This window comes from Elephas maximus, chromosome 8, assembly GCF_024166365.1.
Source record: "Elephas maximus indicus isolate mEleMax1 chromosome 8, mEleMax1 primary haplotype, whole genome shotgun sequence".
Classification (NCBI taxonomy): Eukaryota; Metazoa; Chordata; class Mammalia; order Proboscidea; family Elephantidae; genus Elephas; species Elephas maximus.
The window spans coordinates 46,564,924-46,582,008 of record NC_064826.1 but is presented as its reverse complement, the minus strand read 5'-3'; the positions used below and the strand labels follow the sequence as shown (position 1 = coordinate 46,582,008).

The 17,085-nt window shown below is 38.4% G+C and overlaps 2 protein-coding genes across 6 annotated transcripts in view; one reads left to right on the top strand and one right to left on the bottom strand.

The window, feature by feature from the left end:
• The window catches only part of LRRC17 (leucine rich repeat containing 17), a 56,747-nt gene extending 45,008 nt beyond the window's left edge, over positions 1-11,739 (top strand). For both annotated transcript variants that reach the window (XM_049893103.1, XM_049893104.1), the window contains exons 3-4: positions 3,915-4,070; positions 11,026-11,739. In XM_049893103.1, the coding sequence (XP_049749060.1) occupies positions 3,915-4,070; positions 11,026-11,423 (554 nt within the window). In that variant the 3' untranslated portion in view covers positions 11,424-11,739. The remainder of the gene's footprint in view (positions 1-3,914; positions 4,071-11,025) is intronic.
• FBXL13 (F-box and leucine rich repeat protein 13) overlaps positions 1-17,085 on the bottom strand; it is a 358,734-nt gene that overhangs the window by 205,299 nt on the left and 136,350 nt on the right. For all 4 annotated transcript variants that reach the window (XM_049893085.1, XM_049893086.1, XM_049893083.1 and 1 more), the window contains exon 9: positions 16,639-16,771. In XM_049893085.1, the coding sequence (XP_049749042.1) occupies positions 16,639-16,771 (133 nt within the window). The remainder of the gene's footprint in view (positions 1-16,638; positions 16,772-17,085) is intronic.

Genomic DNA, 17,085 nt, shown 5'->3' with positions numbered 1-17,085 from the left:
GCTTTCATAAAGATTACAGCCTAGAAAACACTACAGGGTGGTTCCGCTCTATCACATTGGGTCACTATGAGTCGGAATCGACTTGCTAGCACACAACGACAAAAATATTCCTGAACCATAAACCTCAAAAAAATTCAGTAAGCCCTTATTACTTACCATGTATTAGTTATTCATTGAAGACCCTGGGTGGTGCAAATGGTTAATGAACTCAGCCGCTAACCAAAAGGTTGGAAGTTCGAGGCTACCCAGAGGTGTCTCAGAAGAAAGACCTGATGATCTACTACTAAAATTCAGCCATTGAAAACCCTATGGAGCATGATTCTACTCTGACACGCACAGGGATAGTCATGAGTCAGAGTGAACAGCAACTGGTGGAGTTATCTATTGCCGTGTAACAAATTGTCCCAAAACTTAGTGGCCCAAAATCATACATATTTATTATCTCACAGTTGCTGTGGATCAAGAATCAGGTATAGCTTAGCTGAGCCTTGTTTTAGGGACTTTCACAAGGCTGCAGTCAAGGCGTTGATCAGGGCTCAGGGCTCAGGCCTCAGGTCTGTGGTCTCATTTGAAGGCTGAACTGGGAAAGGATCCTCTTCCAAGCTCACGTGGTTGGTGGCAATATTCAGTTCCTTGAGGACTGTTAGGCTGAGAGCCTTAGTTTCTTGCTGGCAGTTGGCGAAAGGCTACCAATCAAATCCTTGCCATTTCAATTCTCCAACATGGCAGCTTACTTTATCAAAGCCAGCAAGAAAGATTCTGCTAGGAGGATGAAAGTCACAGCTTCTTATAACTTAATCATGGAAGTGACATCCACCACAATTGCCATACGGTGCAGTGGTTAAGCCCTTGGCTACTAACCTAAAGGTCTGAGGTTCAAACCCACCAGCTGCTCCAAGGGAGAAAGATGTGGCAGTCTGCTTCGTTAAAGATTTACAGCCTTGGAAACCTTATGGGGGCAGTTCTACTCTGTCCTATAGGGTCGCTATGAGTCAGAATCAATTCAACAGCAATGGATTTGTTTTTTTTTTTTAATAGGTTAGAAGCAAATCACTAAATTTAGCCCATACCCAAGGGGCTATCAATAAGTGAGGATGATTGGGTACCACTTTAGAAGCTGTCTCTCTCCCATATACCACTTATTTATTTACTCCACAGTGTTCAAGGCCTCCCTGGTGAACCTTCCATGATGTGTGTGTGTGTGGGTGGAGGGGAGGGGTGCACAGAAAATAGAAAAAGACCCAGTAAAATATACAATATGTCTGATAATGATAACTGCCATGGAGAAAAATAAAGCAGGCAACAGTATTATTGTTACTATTGTTACCCACTTGGAGGCAGAGATATGTCATTTTAAATATAGAGCTAGGAAGGTCTCAAGGCCTCCCCCCTATATCCCCCACACTCACCCTACCTGTCAAGCTTGATAGGGTATTCTGGGGCAGATGGAAAAGCAAAAATGAAGCAGAAAGGTAATATGGAGAGGCAGCAGATCATAGTGGTTAGAAGTATAAATTCTGGGGATAGCATGGCTGGGTTTAAATCCAGCTGTGTGGCCATGAGTAAGTTAACTAAACTCTCTATGTCTTACTTTCCTCATCTGTAAAATGAGGGATAATAATGGTTCTTAACTCATAGGATTCTTGTCACTTAATATTTGTTAGCACATCTAGAACAGTCCCTGCACATAGATACTAAGGTACCATGATCCCATGAAGAAGGAAAAGCAGATTTAACGGTATTAAAAGATAATTAAGGAACTGACAATGCCATTCCATTAAAGACCATGAATTTTGAGGTGCTTAAAGAAATAAGCCTAGTCTTTATGATTATAAATATACTATGGATTAAGAAATCATAAATATTGATTTCTTAATCATAAATATCAGAATTTTAATATTTAGAATAAATTATTAGAACTTAAATTATTCTGTACTAAAGGGACATTATGGATAAATGGACACTACCTTTCATAAATTTATTTTATTGTAGCCAGTTTAAAGAGCTTCTAGTTCTTCAGAAAGCCTTTGAGTCATGCTATTTCTCAGTATCAGTTAATCTGGGCATTTTATTGTTATTTATGGTTTTCCTTCTTAGGGACAGATTTACTTCTCTTCATGGGCTTTACTTGCTCTACTTAAAACTGAATAAAATATCTTCAGAACATTTTGCTAATGATTGTGAGAAAGGGATATATTATACTAAAATATAAACACACTTCACATTATCTAAAAGCATGATTTAAAGAAGCACAACAGTAAAAGATTTGTTGTTGTTAGCTACCATTGAGTGGGTGAACCTTGATTTCCCATTAACCTGTGTAAAATAACGTGGACTCCTCTTTCAGGGGTGTTTCCTATATTAGTAGTAGTAGTCGTACTACTATTGTTATTGCTACTCAGGAGTCTGCACCCAGGAAGAGTCAGGGTGTGATGGAGTATAAACTAAATCACAAGGATTCAGAGCGTAACTGGGTGACGTGGAAAGAGGGGCAGCAAGTGAGGACTACTCTTTCTTTGACTTTAGCACCCGGGGAAAAGAGAAATATGATAATCACATAGGGGTCATCAGGGTCAAGAACTTTTGTTTTTAGAGTGGAGATTTATTGTCATTAGCTGCTGTCAAGTTGATTTCGACTCAGCAACCCCACGTGACAGAGTAGAACTACCCCAGAAATATCCTAGGCTGTAGTCTTTATGGAAGCAGATAGCCAGGTCTTTCTCCTGCAGAGCTGAGTGGATTTGAACCGCCAACCTTTCAGTTAGCAGCTGAGCACTTAACCTTTTGCACCACCAGGTAACTGAGCTTAATTGTGGGCTGATAAAAGGAGTCTAAGGAGAGGGATGAAATGAAGATGCAACAAAATCTGTTCGCACAGAGTTGATTCTGACTCATACCAACGTTATAAGGATAGAACAGAACAGCCCCGTAGGGTTTCCAAGGCTATAATCTTTACAGAAGCAGATTGCCACATCTTTCTCCCGAGGAGCAGCTGGTGGGTTCCAACCACCAACCTTTTGGTTAGCAGCTGAGCGCTTAACCCCTTCATCACCAGGGGCTCTTTTAGATGCAACAAAGAGGCAATAATTGACAGACAAAACTCCTTTAGGACTGGTAAGGGAATGGAAGGGGGCACATATACAGCAGCTGGATTTATTTGTTTTGTTTTGGCTTTACAAAAAAAAAAAAAAGCTTTCCAGGTGATTCTAATGGGTAGCCAGGATTGAGCCCACCTCCTTGCCTGATGACTCAGAGTCAAAGAAGCTGCACTACTACCAGTCCTTCCCTTGACCGTTTGCTGCTATCTCTGTGAAGTTTCTGATCAGCTCAGAAAAGGGTGATATCCCCTCCTCTAAGCCTGACACAAGGAGCTCTGATGGAGTGGTGGTTAAGCACTCAGCTGCTAAATGAAAGGTCAAATCCGCCAGCCACTCCATAGGAGAAAGATGTGGCAGTACGCTTCCATAAAGATTACAGCTTTAGAAACCCTATATAGGGCAGTTCTGCTCCGTCCTATAGGGTCACTATGAGTCAGAATTGACTTACTGGTAATGGGTTTGGTTTTTTTTGTAGGGCTGACACACTTAGTTCACTGGGCTCTGATGGAATTAGCGAATCCAAAAATCAGCCAATGAAAATACTGCAGTCGCAATGGACCAATCTGCAACCAATAATGGGGATGGTGCAGGACTGCACAGCATTTAGTTCCCTTGTGCATGGGGTTACCATGAGTTGGGGATTAACTTAACAATAGCTAAGAATAACAACCTTACTCATGCTAAATGTGTTATTTGGCTTTAGTATCCCTTTCCCCTTTATCTTTAAGAGCTGACTCTTCAACCACATGGCTACAACAGTGTGGAGAAAATGATGAGGGGATAGCATGATAACCTAGATGTTATTATTTTTTCCAGAATTGAAGAAAGTTCCAAAAAACATCCCACCAGATATTGTTAAACTTGACTTATCATACAATAAAATCCACCAACTTCGACCCAAGGAGTTTGAAGATGTTCATGAGCTAAAGAAATTAAATCTCAGCAGCAATGGCATTGAGTTCATAGATCCTGGTAAGTTCCACTGAATAGGCCCTTACTGATGACAGGTATTCTCTGATTTTACTTATGGCACCAAATACAATAAATACAACTTAGTTTTTTAAATAAAAAACAAAGTAAATAATAAAAAAGCATGTATTTAAATTAAACATGAAGTTTTACCCCACAGGACTGTCAGTTTGTTGTACTGTGGTGGATTGTGTGTTGATCTGATTCTGGAAGCTATGCCACCAGTATTTCAAATACCAGCAGGGTCACTCATGGTGGACAGGTTTCAGCAGAGCTTCTAGACTAAGATAGACTTAGGAAGAAGGATCTGGTGGTCTACTTCTGAAAAAACTGGCCAATGAAAACCTTATGAATAGCAGCAGAACATTGTCTGATACAGTGCTGGAAGATGAGGCCCTCAGGTTGGAAGGCACTCAAAATATGACTGGGGAAGAACTGCCTTCTCAAAGTGGAGTTGACCTTAATGACATGGATGCAGTAGAGCTTTCATGACCTTCATTTGTTGATGTGGCACAACTAAAATGAGAAGAAACAGCTGCAAACATCCAGCAATAATCAGAAAGTGGAATGTACAAAGTATGAACTTAGGAAAATAGGAAGTAATCAAAAATGAAATGGAGTACATAAAGATCAACATCCTAGGCATTAGTGAGCTGAAATGGATTGTTATTGGCCATTCTGAATCAGATAATCATATGGTCTACTATGTCAGGAATGACAAATTGAAGAGAAATGGTATCAAATTCATTGTCAAAAAGTACTTTCAAGATCTATCCTGAAGTACAGTGCTGTAAGTGATACGATAATATTCATACTCCTACAAGAAAGACCAGTTAATACACTAGTACTCAAATTTACCCACCATTAATGCCAAAATGAGGACATTGAAGATTTTTACAAACTTTTGCAGTCTGAAATTGATCAAACATGCAATCAAGATGCATTGATAAATTACTGGTAATTGGAATGCAAAAGTTGGAAACAAAGAAGAAAGATCAGTAGTTGAAGACTATGGCCTTGGTGATAGAAACAATGCCAGAGATCGCATGATAGAATTTTGTAAGACTAATGACTTATTCATTGCAAATACTTTTCATCAGCATAAATGGCAACTATACACGTGAACCTCACCAGATGGAAAACACAGGAATCAAATCAACTACATCTGTGGAAAGAGACAATGGAAAAGCTCTATATCATCAGTCAGAACAAGGCCAGGAGCAGGCTGTGGAACAGACCAGCAATCGCTCATAAGCAAGTTGAAGTTGAAGAAAATTAAAACAAGTCCATGACAGGCAAAATACCGCCTTGAGTATATTCCACCTAAATTTGGACACCATCTCAAGAATAGATTTGACTCAATGAACACTAATGACTGCAGACCAGTTGTGGGGTGACATCAAGGACATCATACATGTAGAAAGCAAGAGGTCATTGAAAAGATAGGAAAGAAAGGAAAGGCCAGAATGGATGTCAGAAGAGACTCTGAAAGTTGCTCTTGGATGTAGATTTGCTAAAGTGAATGGAAGAAATGATGAAGTAAAAGAGCTGAACAGAAGATTTCAGAGGGTGGCTCAAGAAGATAAAGTATTATAATGAAAAGTGCAAAGACCTAGAGTTAGAAAACCAAAAGGGAAGAACAGGCTTGGTGTTTCTCAAGCTGAAAGAATTGAAGAAAAAATTCAAGCCTTGACTTGCAATTTTGAAGGATTCTGTGGGTTTATGGGCAAAATATTGAACAATGCAAGAAGCATCAAAAGAATATAGAAGGAATACACAGAGTCACTGTACCAAGAAGTATCGGTCAATGTTCAACCATTTCAGGAGGTAACATATGATCAAGAACTGATGGTATGAAAGAAGAAGTCCAAGCTGCACTGAAGGTATTGGTAAAAAACATGGCTCCAGGATATGACGGAATACCAATTGAGACATTTCAACAAATGGATGCAGCACTGGAGGTGCTCACTTGTCTATGCCAAAAAATTTGGGAAACCGTTTCCTGACCAATTGACTGGAAGACATTCATATTTGTACCCATTCCAAAGAAAGGCAATCCAAAAGAATGAAGAAATTATCAAACAATATCATTAATATCACACTCAAGTAAAATTTTGCTGAAGATATTTCAAAAAAGGTTGCTGCAGTACATCAACATGGAGCTGCCAGAAATTCAAGCCTGATTCAGAAGAGGACATGGAACAAGGGCTATCATTGCTGATGTCAGATAGATCTTGGCTGAGAGCAGAATACCAGAAAGATGTTTACCTATATTTTACTGACTATGCAAAGGCATTCGACTGTGTGGATCACAGCAAATTATGGATAACATTGTGAAGAATGGGAATTCCAGAACACTTAATTCTGTTCATGTGGAACCTGTACATAGACCAAGAGGCAGTTGTTCAAACAGAACAAGTGGATACTGAGTGGTTTAAAGTCAGGAAAGGTGTGCTTCGGGGTTGTATCCTTTCACCATTCTTATTCAATCTGTATGCTGAGCAAACAATCCGAGAAACTGGCCTATATGAAGAAGAATGGGGTATCAGGATTGGAGGAAGACTCATTAACAACCTACGATATGCAAATGACACAACCTTACTTTTTGAATGGGAAGAGGACTTGGAGCATGTACTAATGAAGATCAAAGACCACAGCCTTGAGTACGGATTACAGCTCAACCTAAAAAAAAAAAAAAATTTTTTTTCTTTTTTTATAAAAAAAAAATCTTCACAACTGGACCAGTAAGCAACATTATGATAAACAGAGAAAATATTGAAGTTGTCAAGGGTTTAATTTTACTTGGATCCAAAATCAATGCTCATGGAAGCAGTAGTCAAAAAATCAAAGAATGTATTGCATTGGGCAAGTCTGCTGCAAAAGTCTTCTTTTAAGTGTTGAAAAGCAAAGATGTTACTTTAAGAATTAACCTTAATCCTCATGTCTGACCCAAACCATGATATTTTCCATCAATTCATGCATGTGAAAGCTGGACTATGAATAAGGAAGACCAAAGAAGAATTGATGCCTTTGAATTATAGTGTTGGCAAAGAATATTGAATATACCATGGACTTCCAGATGAAGGAATAAGCCTGTCTTCAAAGAAGTACAGCCAGAGTGCTCCTTAGAACCAAGGATGGCTAGACTTTGTCTCAAGTACTTTGCATATGTTATTAGGAAGGATCAGTTCCTGGAGAAGGACATTATGCTTAGTAAAGTGAAGGGTGGACGAAAAAGAGGAAGACCCTCAATAAGATGGATTGACACAGTGGCTGCAACAATGGACTCCAACATAGCAACGATTGTGAGGATGACATAGGACCGGGCAGTGTTTCCTTCTGTTGTACACAGGGTTGCTACAAGTCAGAACTGACTTGACAGCACCTAACAACAACAACAAATGGAATCTAAATTAGAACCTTTTTGTCTCTCAGAGAAATATTTGCCAGGATGTTGTTTTATAAAGTATATAACCCCATATATTACAATTGGCCCAAATAGTTAAAGTGTTTTTTAGAATAGACGAAGAGAATAAAGATATGTGACTAGTGGTCAGTAATACTCTAAGAATTTAGTAATTTTTAGAGACAAATTCAGATTCATCATTTTCTTCATCATTCACCAGGCCCCAATTTGCTTAAAATAAGCTTGGTACAATTTAACAAGCTCATAAATTATGACAAAAAGTGCTCAAAGCAGAACCAGTCATGTCTTACTTAATCCCAGCTCAAGATCAAGCCTCTTTTCCATCTTCCAAGTCCCTTCTCCATTTGCCAATCTGAGCCCCTGGCAGAGACGAGCTTGGTAAATTAAGTAAAAACACTAGATTTGGAAAGCACTGAGAATTACTGTAATATTGATCTGATTTTTTAGTATATACAGCATTTGTGTTTTTCCAATGCTATTTCAATTTGAGAAATCCAGTCTATAAAAATGATTATTAATACTATTAATAATTCCATGTTAATGTCATAAATGTTTTAAATAACTCGTTTCTTCTGATTTTCTTATTGGCAATTTAATAACCATTAATATAACATTAGGCGCTCTGGTGGTGCAGCAGTTAAAGCGACTGGCTGCTAACCAAAATGTCAGATGTTCGAAACCGCTAGCGGCTCTGTAGGAGAAAGATGTGGCTGTCTTCTGTAGAGATTTTCAGCCTTGGAAACCCTATGGGGTTGCTATGAGTAGGAATCCACTCAAGGGCAGTGGGTTTGGTTAAATATAACATTAGGATTCTAACATTATAGAAGTGAAAATTGAGAATGAAAGTTCTGGAGCAACAAAGGTATATTTTAGTATTAATAACATCTTTTTAAAATATTAGGAAATCATGATTTTACAAATTTTCCCAGGGGACAATATGATACACGTATACGTTAGCCTGGACAGATAGTGTAAACTTGGGGGTATCTTTCAATTGTGAAGTCAGAAGCAATGTTTCCTTCACAGTAAAAAAGACTATACTACAGAGACACTCTTCTCCCAAATGAAATGACAATCATATTAGTATGCAGGTCCACCACTGGTAGACAACCTCCGCAAATCCGGGTCAGGATGAAGAATGTGGAGGTAGAGAGGGAGACCCTTTCTGTTCCCCCAGACCCAAAGAACTGCAGGAAATCTATGCTATGCCTCAGGTCCCAGACACTGTATTCCAAAACTGTAGTTTACTCTCAAAGTATTAGTACAAACAGGTTTTATGGCTACCTCTAAAAGAGACTAACATACTAGTTATCATATGGCCAAAGTTAAAATGAATTTATTACAGTAGTGAATAGTAGTGCAACAGTGTTTTCATTATAATAGAACTATAGTACATAAAGAAAACTATAGAAAAATGAGAGAAGACAATGCAGAGAGATTAAATAATAGAGTAAAATGGATTCGATTACTTCTCTATGAGTCGGGATTGACTTGACGGCACTGGGTTTACATTTTTGGGGTTTTTTTTGGTGATGTTTTCCATCATCGGCTATGGATTTTCCATAGTTGCTAAGATTCCTCCATGATTTTCTACCCTTGGGATCTTCTGAAGATGTTTTAATCTGGTACCAATTATGTTTTTCTTGCTGACACCCAATGTGTTCTCTGTTATCAGCTCATCCATTCCAACTCATAGTGACCCTGTAGGACAGAACTGCCCCACAAGGTTTCCAAGGTTGTAAATCTTTACAGAAGCAGACTGCCACATCTTTCTACCACAAAGCAGCCGGTGGGTTTGAGCTGCCGACCTTTCGGTTAACAGCTGAGCACTTAACCACTGTACCACCAGGGCTCCTCCTGTTTTCAGCAGCAGTACTTTTTTTAAATCTTTGTTCAGTTCAGTCCTAAAACCTGTTGCCCATGGCTGTCGTGTTGATTCTGATTAATAGCGACTGTATAGGGCAGAGTAGAACTGCCCCATGAGGTTTCCAAGGCTGTAATTTTTACGGAAGCAAACTGTCACATCTTTCTTCTGAGTAGCAGCTGGTGAGTTCGAATTGCCCACTTCCGGTTCACAGCTGAGCGCTTAGCCACTGCACCACTAGGGCTCCAGTTCTGTCCCAGGAAAGTATTTTATAGCATCAGCAAATATGCACTGAGCGCCTACCAAATGCCAAGCAATTTGCTCGGTGCCGTCTTCTGGAGCAAAAAACATCTCAGCACTTACATAAGGTAAAACGACCTAAAGGAGTTTTAAAATAAAAGACCTTCTACCTTTCAGGGCCTTTGAGATGAAACACTGCCAAAGTAGGCTTGCTTTAACAATTTATGTTGGTAGTTATACGAATGCAATGAGATTGCTAGTCTTTAAAAGGCACGGATAACAATCAAGTAACATGCCAGGCATTATTGCAGAAAGGGAAAGATGACACCAGATGAAAGCTAGCTTTCCCAAATGCTAGAATACATACGGTTTAAGTAACAACTATGACACGTTCAAAATAAAATTCAGGAATGTTTACACATGCTTCCAGTTTGAAGGGCTGACTTGTTTTAACTAAAGTTTGTGAGATCATTGACTAAGAGAGTTTTAGCAAATAGAAAAAAAAGTAACATATTCAGAACTATCACCACGAGGGCTGGCCTTTTGTCACTACCCCCCAGCTCTCAAGCCATTGTTTTGCACCAAAAAAAACTTCAAATACTGTTTTTAGTGAGAATTATCAGTTTTATCCAAGAAAAAATTATAAGAGAATTGTTAATGGTATTCATATGAGAACACATTTTCCAAACTCAACATAAGGGCACTGTATGCTCTAACCAGAGTATTTTTAAATAGTAATGAGAAAATTGTTTGAAATAGAAACCAAATATTTGAAATGAGGATTGACCCATAAATTCTGGAGTGTCTGGTTGGTCCACATCAATTGTAATGGGGATAATCTAAGCTTAGATTTCTCTGCTCTTGGAGGAGAAGGGGCTTTTTGTTTTGTTTTATGTGTGTGAATATTTGTTTTAATCATCCACCCTTTAGCAGAATTAAATACATATGGTTTCAAAGTTGATAGATACCACAGCTTGTTGAAACATGTCCAGGTATTTTCAAAACATTGGTATAATTGTTTTCAGACTCTATGGGAATATAATCTCCGACCCTACCCCCAAAATGAGAAATGCTGTTTTCTAGGCACTTTCAGAGTTTACTAATATCCCAGGGAGCTGTCAAATCTTCACCAGACACATTTTTCACTTTTCTTATGCACTTATGTCTTATATCTGAAATATTTTCCTAATTCTTGCAGCATTCTTCCAGTGAGTATAAAAAATGCAGATGAACCCAAAATACATTTTTTAAAAAAGCTAACTTAAAACTGATTTTTCAAATAGAATAACTGAATTCTAGTCAATCTAATGAAGGGAAAAGCTTTGTTTGAGTAGAAATATATTTCAGAGTTTTGCATTTAAGCGTATATACACCATATGGTTGCATTTTACTTACTCATTGGTTTAATAAATATTTTCTGTTTATAGCTGCTTTTTCAGGGCTCACACATTTAGAAGAGTTAGACTTATCAAACAACAGTTTGCAAAACTTTGATTACGGAGTATTAGAAGACTTGTATTTTTTGAAACTCTTGTGGCTCAGAGATAACCCCTGGAGATGTGACTACAACATCCACTACCTCTACTACTGGTTAAAGCACCATTACAACGTCCACTATAACGGCCTGGAGTGCAAAATGCCTGAAGAATACAAAGGCTGGTTTGTGGGAAAATATGTTCGGAGTTACTATGAAGAATGCCCCAAAGACAAGTTACCAGCATACCCTGAAACATTTGACCAGGATACCGAAGACGACGAGTGGGAAAAAATACATACGGATCACACAGCAAAGAAACAAAGTGTAAGAATCACTATTGTGGGATGACTTCAAAAATTGTTATAGTTTTAACTAGTTTTGTATTTGCTATGCTAGTGTCAGAAAATCTTGTTTACATTTTGATGACTGTGTTGCCTATTTATGCAAGGTCATCCAGCTAAAGGAGGGTTTCTTGAATTATTATTATTGTGACGATTATAGTAATCAAGGGAATAGTCTCATCCTGCTTGCCTGTCTGCTTGTGGAGCAGCCTCCGGTGACACACTGGTTACCTGCAGGAGTTGGGTCCTAATGATGACATTAGTATTTCATAATGTCCTGTATAAATGTTTTTACTGCGTTTTGAAAATAATAATAATAAAAAAAATTGGTTCATTTTTACATGCCTTTGGATGGCTGTTTGTACATACCTAAAGATGATCAAAATGAAGATAAAAACACTTAGTCATAATGAAATGTTATCCTCCCCCTTTATTTTTCCAGTAAGTCAATGTATGTATTGAATCTATTTCCATTTCGGCTTCCTGTGCATCCCAAAATGAGATCCCCAAAATTCTCAACCACTTTTAGCTGATCCTTGCAAAATACTGTCAGCTAGACCTGAAAAAGAATTTGTCTCAAGCAACAAGTGAAGAATATGAGAATTATACTGGTGCCCGGTCAGAAGATGGGACTCTGAGAAGCAGTTGTAGATGGTGTCAGTAAGAAGCCCTAAAGAAGTATCAATGCCAGTGACGTGGAAACAGCATTATGTTTTGAGCAAGGCTCGCACTCGGAAGCCACCTCTCAGTGGGAGAAGGGCCTGAGTCTCCCTGATAAGCTTAATATGTCAAGGAGCATAAAATAAAGGGTGAAGTTAGGATTCAGGGTCAGGATTTGGGATGAAGCAGAAACAAACAGGAAGCAATATCAGAGGCAACTAACTGAGGGAGTGGACGGCACCCAAGAGAATCCCATAATTTGCGTTTGCAGGTTAAATTCTCTCACCTGGAGAAACAGATCATCAAGAAAAAAAGGATATATTTGGAGACCTTAAATTATTGACCCCCACCAGTTTGCATTTAAATAGTCAATTATACTCTCTATAGAGAGACAAAGTAAAAAGATATATCTATTCCCAGGAGATACCATTTTTTCCTTTTCTTTTCACAGTGAGTTGGATACGTTTTTACTTCTCATATCAAGGTACTCCTACAATGCTTAGCAACTGCCCTTATTTGATACTTGCATAAATTCCCTAAGCATAGAAGATGGTACACCACAAATATTTTATTTCTAATTTTTACGAGATCTCTCTGAGGTAGGGGATGTTATCTGCCTTTTAAAGATGAAGAAGCCAAAGCTTAGTGTTTAGATAGCTTGGACAAAGCCATAGTTGCTAGGTGGTGACAGGTGGCAGGGCCAGGTTTCGAGTCAGCCTAAGCCTTTTCTGCCATCCAGGGCTGCAGAATGTTCTGAAAGTTACCCTTGGCTCATGGCTACCCGGCATCAGAACTTCCAGAACCAGATCCAAAAAGAGAAGCAGGTCCCAGGAAGATTAAGCCTTTCTTTCCAGGGACACTCATGAGAGATTTGGCAGGAATCTTAGGTTTAAGACATTTAAATCTGCGTAAGTCTGCACAGGGAACCAGGAGACAAAGGGGAAGAAAACAGGAAGGACTGCCAGAGCTAGTGGTTCAGGAAATGGCTGGTACTGTGAGGTTCTAACCACTCAGCAAGGAGCCCTGGTGGTGCAGTGGTTAAGCGCTTGGCTGCTAACCAAAAGGTCAGTGGCTTGAACCTACTGGCCACTCTGAGAGAGGGAAGATGTGGCAGTCTACTTCTGCAAAGATTTACAGACTTGGAAACCCTATGGGGCAGTTCTACTCTGTCTTAGAGGGTTGCTATGAGTCAGAATCAATGGCAACAACAACAGAGTTTAACCACTCAGTCCACTTTACCAGTGGTTTGGCCCCCTCCTTTGGGTCAGCAGTGGAGCCTTAGAGGTATTCATCCTGTATGACTCAAAAACATGACCGTCCCCACATTATTCACTATGAGGCTTCACAGGCAGATATTGAGTTTGAAGTGTTACCGGAGAGATGTAACAAATTCATTTACTACTGTTCATAAGCTCCTAGAGTGGAATATCAAGGACATGGGAAGCCAAGATTTGATGGTAGAGAAAGTTCGGTGGGACATCAGCAGGAGACCAGAAGCATGCAGTGGGGCATGAGGGCCCTGGAAAGACATGAGATTTTATCTTATTCATAGAAAGGGCCATATTACAATCTGGTTTACTTTTTAGAGGTTAGTTAGGGATTTTACTAGTTGATTTTTATATTCAGTATCACCTCCAACGATCTATTTGGAAATAAAGTTCTGAAACACAATTCAATAAAAATTGATCCAGACCATTGAAAATTCAGTCAGTTGGAGTTGCTAATATCTCTCAGGGCCAGAATTGAAGTATATTCTTTGAAAACGTAAGCTTTGCCCCTTCTGTGAATCAGAGTTCGTATTTTTTCAGGGAAGTATAATTGATAAATGACTGAATAAGCAATTAGGCAAATCTCTCTTCTACAAAGTTCTTGATAGTTACTTCAATAACTTGCCTTTGGATCTTCTTTCTGTTCAGTAGATGAAGTTGAGGAGATTAAAAAAAAATAAGTATGTATTATGGCAATTCTGAGATATATTTGAACATATATGTTCAATATCACTTGTTTGGAGAAGATTTTTAAGTTTCCTGCTGGTCCTAAGATTCTCTGATTTTTCTGAAGTAAACAAGATTTACTGCAAAATGAGACCTCCTGAGCCCTAAGCCTGAGTCAGCTCTGACCTAATGCCTGCTTATTTGGGAAAAATATTTAACCTGGAGTAGCTTAGCTTTTTCATCTCCTAACCCTTCCCTCCTCTGGAGCTTATGCTCTGGATAAATTCGTGTCTGTTTCTGAAAAATCAGAACCAGTCTTCTGCTGTGGCTAAGAGATGAGAGAGGAATTCACTCCAGTGAATCTACTTGTCTACCTTCTCTGGGCCCTGGAGGCTCCTTTCCACAGGAGGTGGGGGTGTTGGTGGATTAGGGGGTGGTGGGTATAATTTGCAACTAACAAATCAGAGTCCGTGCTAACATTACTCCTGATATAACTAGTAATGTTAAAATGAATGCAGTGACCTACCAAATTGCAATCACTGGCAAACTGTTTCATAAATCCTGTTCAGAAAAATTTCAGTATTCGGAATCATGGTAACATAACAATACAACCCTAGGGGTATTCAGAAGTCAAAGCTTCTTCTAATCTTGCCAATCATTGAGTGGGTGGAGAAAAATTGCAAAAGGCTGAGCAGGGCTTCTTGTCCCCAGGGTGTCTGTTTTACTCAGGCCAAACAATGCAACTACTGGCCTTGAAAATCGCCCTGTGTACTCTTGCCAAATGTTTGGTAAAGTGTTTTCGTATATACTCTGCACGCTTAGCTATCACAATATTATAAGAATCATTTCCCTTCCCTGCTCGCAACTGCCTTCTAAATATTTTAAGATAACATTTAAATTCTCTTCTAAAGTTTTTATAGACAACGAAGATCACAAGTACAACTGCTGTGGCCTTTCAGACAACGCAAAAGATCGGCCAATATTTATCTTCAATCTAACAATCAGCCAAACTTCTTGTCACAAATGTGTATGATTCTAGACACACCAATAGATGAACTGACCTTAGCTGGCAGGAAGAGAAACTGGAAAAGCCAAAAACATCTGTGACGTTGGCTTTTACCTTTGATACAACTAAGGTTGCTGGCATTAAAAAAAAGTAGTTTTATTAAACAAGTCTTTGACAAATTAAAAATAGTATATTACACAGACATTACACTTACTTCCTTCAAAAATAAAGGTCTACTCAGGCTTGCATGCCTAATTGTTTCCATGATAAAGAGATTTGTACTGAGAATTTCACTGCCAGATAAACATGAAATATTTTTTAAATAGACAACAAAACATCAAAAAGTTTAAAGCAAGAAAATATTTTTAGGCTACCTTAAACCTCAGATAACAATATAAACATATAAACTACTAAAACATATACAAAAAAAAATTTTTTTTATATAAACTACCTAATAATATATATATACACTAAACCAAAAAAAAAAAAAAAAAACCTGTTGCCATCAAGTCGATTCTGACTCACGGCAACCTTACAGGGCAGAGTAGAACTGCCCCATAGGATTTCCAAGGAGTGGCTGGTGGGTTTCAGCTGCCGACAACCTTTCGGGTGGCAGCCAACGTCTTATCCACTGTGCCACCAGGGCTCCATATATATATGATATATATCAGATATATCATCATTTTCTGAGGTAACGAACATATAGTCAATTTGCCGATCGAATAGTAGAGAATTTAACTTAGGCATTTTCATTATCTGACTTTATACTCTTTACAAGAGCCCTGGTGCTGCAGTGGTTAAGCACTGGGCTGATAACCAAAAGATTGGCTGTTTGAATTCACAAGCCGCTCTACAGGAGAAAGATTTGGCTGTCTGCTTCTGTAAAGATTTACAGCCTTGGAAACCCTATGGGGCAGTTCTACCTGCCCTATAGGGTCACTGTGAGTCAGAATTGACTTGATGGCAGTGGGTTTGGTTTTTGGTTTTCATACTCTCTACAAAAGTTACAGCCTCGTTTTCCCATTTCTTCTCCATTCCAAATTTTCCAGCAGGCTCTGTGGCTAAATTTCACGTGGAAGCAGGTTAAAAAAAAAAAAAATCTAGGGAAGGTTAATAGTATTTTATCCAGATTCCTCTCATTTTCCTTCTTATCTCTACCTCTTCTAATCCCCAGAATTCTATCCCATTCTTCCTGTTTTAAATTGTTAGGCACATTGCTGTTTAATGACCCTTTTCTCAGTTTCCATGAAAACAAAAAGTGGCTGTTACAGGCATCACCTAAACTTCACCTCCAAGGTAGGTTTGGACCTTGGCAGAATCATATACAAGACCAAACCCAAAGGATTTCAACAGCTATTTTCTGCTTCCTTGCCCCATGGGTTCCATAACAGAATCAGAGCTTCTGTTACAGGTTCCTATATCTCTAAATATAATAATAGTAATAATAACTCCAAGGTATCAGTAAGAGCTGACCATATTATAAGCTCTTTAAATGGTTTTAATTGACATTCACAAGGCCTAAGACTGTAACTGAAGTCTCCTTTTTACTTACACTTTTCTTTGGATTTGTTTAATGACAGCACAGGAAAGTGAAATAAATAGTTGTAATGGAATATACTTACTGACAGATTTCAAAGTTTTGGGTTTGAGAAGGCAACCACGAAAATTCAAACGCAGCACATTTAGACGCCACCTTTGTAAAGTAGACATTATATATTTATCAATAGCCATACTTTTCATTGTGGAAAAATCAATCTAGAAAGGATAAACAAAAAACATTAAGAAACAAAAAAGATCAGGTACTAATTAAAAATATTTTAAGGTAATGAGTACTAAAATCTCATCAGTTCCAACAGAAAGGAGTTTGAAATATTAAAGAGTGCTCTGTTTAGTACAGTATGCAAATTCCATAAGTAAAACAAAGAATATGTATATACATGTACATATATTCCTGATTGGAGTGGCTAATAGAAATATAGTATGTTATGACAAAAATGAGTAAGTGTAAAATGGCTTATTAACATATGAGATAATGTCCAGCCTCTCCTGTGAGTTGAGATATACAAATT